The 3,967-nt window shown below is 34.5% G+C and overlaps 1 protein-coding gene across 1 annotated transcript; it reads left to right on the forward strand.

Annotated features, from left to right (window-relative positions):
* Nucleotides 1–1,958: 1,958 nt before the first annotated feature.
* Nucleotides 1,959–2,792, forward strand: LOC141818891 (short-chain dehydrogenase TIC 32, chloroplastic-like; the record flags this gene model as incomplete). Its single annotated transcript, XM_074706300.1, has 3 exons — nucleotides 1,959–2,122; nucleotides 2,365–2,596; nucleotides 2,672–2,792. Coding segments are annotated over exons 1-3 (465 nt in total), but the record flags the coding sequence as incomplete, so codon positions are not given.
* Between the last annotated feature and the right edge of the window lie 1,175 nt (nucleotides 2,793–3,967).

The raw sequence follows: 3,967 nt of genomic DNA on the forward strand, positions 1-3,967 counted from the left end.
CGACGGCGCTGAGGAGCGAGAATGAGGGAAAGAACCGAAGAGGAAAGTTGGAGAGTCGCGACGGCAAAACGAAGCTGTAGTCTGTGGAGAGTCACGGTTGCGAACTCGCGACAGTGAGGGAATCGCGATGAAGAGGCAAGGTCTGCCGTCTGCGAGAGCGGGAGGGAATCGCGAGTGAGGCGAAACTGCGAAAGGGTATGGTTTTTTTTTACTGCGGGTTCGGACTTGTGCCGTAGTTATTTGGCTTATTCAGGTAAATCAAATAAGAGTTTAAAAACTGAACCCGAACCGATTAAACCGAAAAACCTAATTTTTTTATTAAATAAAATTGAAATTCTGAAAAAACTGAATCGAATTAAAAATTCGGTTTAATTTGATCAGTTTATTTGATTTAATTGAAAGTTTACTTAAGCCCTAATCTCACCTCACCATTTGAACTGACAAAGTTAACTAATAAAAACTTTGCGCCAACTAGTAGTGGAAAATCCAAAGGCAACAATAGTGCATTTGGGTAAGAAATTTAGAATAGTGGATTGATTGACTAATCAACTAATGACAATCATTTTAAATTTATTAATGCAATCGACTTTCGAATCAAGATTGATCAACTTTAATTTAAATTTTAATATTTAATTAATATATTTGATAGTTGAGTGAGACGTTAAATTGATGTCCAACAAAATAGCAATTATTTTAGAGTTGAAAGATTAAGACAATTATAGAGAAAAGAAGCATGAGAAATTGAAAACGAAGAGAAACTGTCATCATCTCTAGATTTTTATTTTAAAAAGTTATTTAATAATCAAAAGTCATCCAAAAATAATTAAATAGGTATTTAAATAGACCCAAAATAAAACTTTAATTTGTAAAAGACAAAAATACTTTTAAACCTTAAAAATTGAAAACTATCAAAAATAGTAAAAAAAATATTCAAAGCCTCTAAAAAGACACTAGTTGATGTCTGAATAGAGGTCTCTCAAAAAAGTTTCGATTAGCAATTGATCGTATCTCATTGATACTTGAGTCAAAAATTATGATCCGTTGAAGTTGGGCTCCTCTGCTTTAGTCCTATATCATAAGTAAATCAAAGTTGATCGGATATTTGATAATGAAGAAGTCTAAATGAATCATAATTGATTGAAAATTTGACGATTGAAACTATAAAAAAAAAATTATCAAGGATAAAATCTAAAGAGTCACAGCTTTGTCTCGGGAAGATTTTCATAAAAAGAAAATTAATGGATTTGCAATTCATATATCATGAAATAGGAGTAGAAGACAGTCAAACCACGTAAAATATCAGTATTTTATTTGCTGTTTTCCTTACTTTTATCGCATTGATTCAATCTAACATTATTACATTTATTCCACTGTGCTTTTATCTTATCTGCTGCATTAATATGAATAATCTTATTAGTGTGCTAAGTTTTATATTTTGATATTTCAACTTTATTAATTTAAATTTTTTATATTTTACTATATAACAATCCAGCCGGCACAATACAATATTGATATCTTTTTTTATGTAAAAAGGCGAAATCTGTTATCACTATACTCGGTCCTACGATCATCTAGCAGTTGACCACGACGGAGAAAAAATATTATCTCAATTTCACACACCCTTATAACTCTGCTCCACACAATATCCGCACAATATTGACACCTAAACTATATCATTCTTTAGAGATATTAAATTTTCAACTTGATTTTAAATTTTAAACCTCACCAAAATTGAATTATAAGCATTGTTAAAATTTTCTTATAAATATTATTAAATTATATTGTAGGTGGTATTAAATTATAAAATAAAGTAACTGTTGTTTCAAAATTTTCGATGAATGCATTTTATAAATTCTTGCATAAATTAAATTTATAATTTATGTGGGACTGAAAAGATATCCATCAGCTTCTGATAAGATGGCCAGCAGAGTAGTTCACTTCTCCTGCCTCATCACCTCTCTCAACTTCTTCTCTGTGCCTGTTAGTTGACACAGCCTGAGAGGCAAAGAGATGGGTTTCCTGGAATGGCTTTGGGGAATTGGCTCATCTGCCTTCGGCTCTTCCACCGCCGAGCAAGTCACACAAGGAATTGACGCGAGTCATCTCACTGCGATCGTCACAGGTCCTATCTTCGTCCTATCTTCTTCCTTCTCCCCTCCCTCGCTCCTTTTGCCTTTGCTGTCTTAAGACCAAAAACAGCTCAAAACATGCACGGAACTTGACTGATGAATTGCTCCAATGGCGATGTGCCGTTTGCTGTTGGTTTCACTGACCATAGTTGTCATGCAAGATTAAGGATTTGAGAATTTCATGGAACCTCCTGCAGAAGTTTTTATATGTGTATGTATATTTTGGGTGAAGCAGGAGCAAGCAGTGGAATAGGCAGGGAGACGGCTAGAGTTCTGGCGCTTAGAGGTGCCAAGGTCATTATACCATCACGAACACTGGACAGTGGTTTGAAGGTACAGCAAAGGCTCCTCGAGGAAAACCCCAACGCAAAGCTTCATGTCATGGAGATGGACATAAGCTCCCTTGATTCGGTTGACTCCTTTGCTCGCTCTTTCACTTCATCTCACAAGCATTTGAACATCCTCATGTAAGCGTTATCAGGGTTCACGTTATGATTCAGTTGAGTTAATTCGTCGTGCTTATGGTTGGGCCTTCCTAGCAGCAACAATGCAGGAATATTTGGGTGCCCTTTCCAATTGTCGAAAGATGGAATCGAGCTCCAATTTGCCACTAATCACCTAGGTATGCTTCCTGGTTCTGCATCATCTCTGTTCAACAATTTGGTAAACTTTTTGTTTTCCCCACGTTTGTTCAGAATACTGAGAAAAGGAAAGAGTATGGCATTATTAGGATTAGAATAAACTTAGTTCACGCTTGGAAAGTTGTCCAATCGAGAAGAAGTTTGGTATGTGCAGGCATGACAGATTGTTTTTAGCAAGGATTATTAGCATTCATTATGCTATTATCATCGTTATGTATAGAGCATAGCAGTAGCATAGGGATAGGAGATGAAATTAAGATCTTCCCCATTTAATTGTTGCTCTTGAACACCTTTACAAGGCTTTTCTACACATAGATAGCTAGTCCTGTTACTAATACACAGATAGAGTATAGACATTGTTATTTATAAGTCTATGTAGTTACCCCTTATGGTCTGTCTATTTGCTGCAAATTAAAAGTAGTATGTCAAAGTGGGGGCTTAGTCATCTTACTCAAGGTGGCCATAGTTCAGTCGTGATACTTCATGAGATTTTTTAGTTCCAACCAAGATGTATACAACTTATTGGGAGCAAGGCTAGCTCGCCAGCAGTGGATGTGCGCTAAACTAGCTTTCAGCAATTTCATATTGAAGTTATTTGAAACCAATTATATCTGATATCAGTTAGGTGTGACTCCAATAGATGATAGAATAAGATATAATAAGTTGAGATGAAATATATATGATCAAAACTAACTATTCGATTCCACTATAAATAGTTTAATTGATTAGAATATAGGATGTAAATTGTAGAGGAGACCAAGACAAAATATTGGTTAAATTGTAAGGAATTGAAGAATAGAATTGTTATATTGAATTGATCGATTATAGTATGTATTTATAAACAAGTGCTCTTTTAATCTTAGTCTTATGGACAAATTGTTAACTCCAATCTTTGTAGCTAGAATTGGTCTTGTGGAATAATTGTACCTTTACTGTCCTTTAACATCTTTTACTATGTTAAGAGTATCTTCATTTTGCTTTAAAAATGATTGTTCAACACTAGAGAATTCTGAATTACAAGTGATCTTCACAAACTTAAGATGATAAGATATTTGAGCATATTCATGGCCTGTAGATTACCATCTAACACTAAATCAAATGAGATGGTCCATAAATGATCTAGGGTCTTATGGGGATAATGAGGTAACTTTTAAGGAATCATCAAAAGATGTGCATCATATAGGTTGACATGTGAGG

The sequence above is a fragment of the Curcuma longa genome, unplaced genomic scaffold, assembly GCF_044706935.1.
Source record: "Curcuma longa cultivar G26 ecotype Majalengka, Jawa Barat unplaced genomic scaffold, ITB_CL_G26_1.1 contig_26507, whole genome shotgun sequence".
Taxonomy (NCBI): domain Eukaryota; kingdom Viridiplantae; phylum Streptophyta; class Magnoliopsida; order Zingiberales; family Zingiberaceae; genus Curcuma; species Curcuma longa.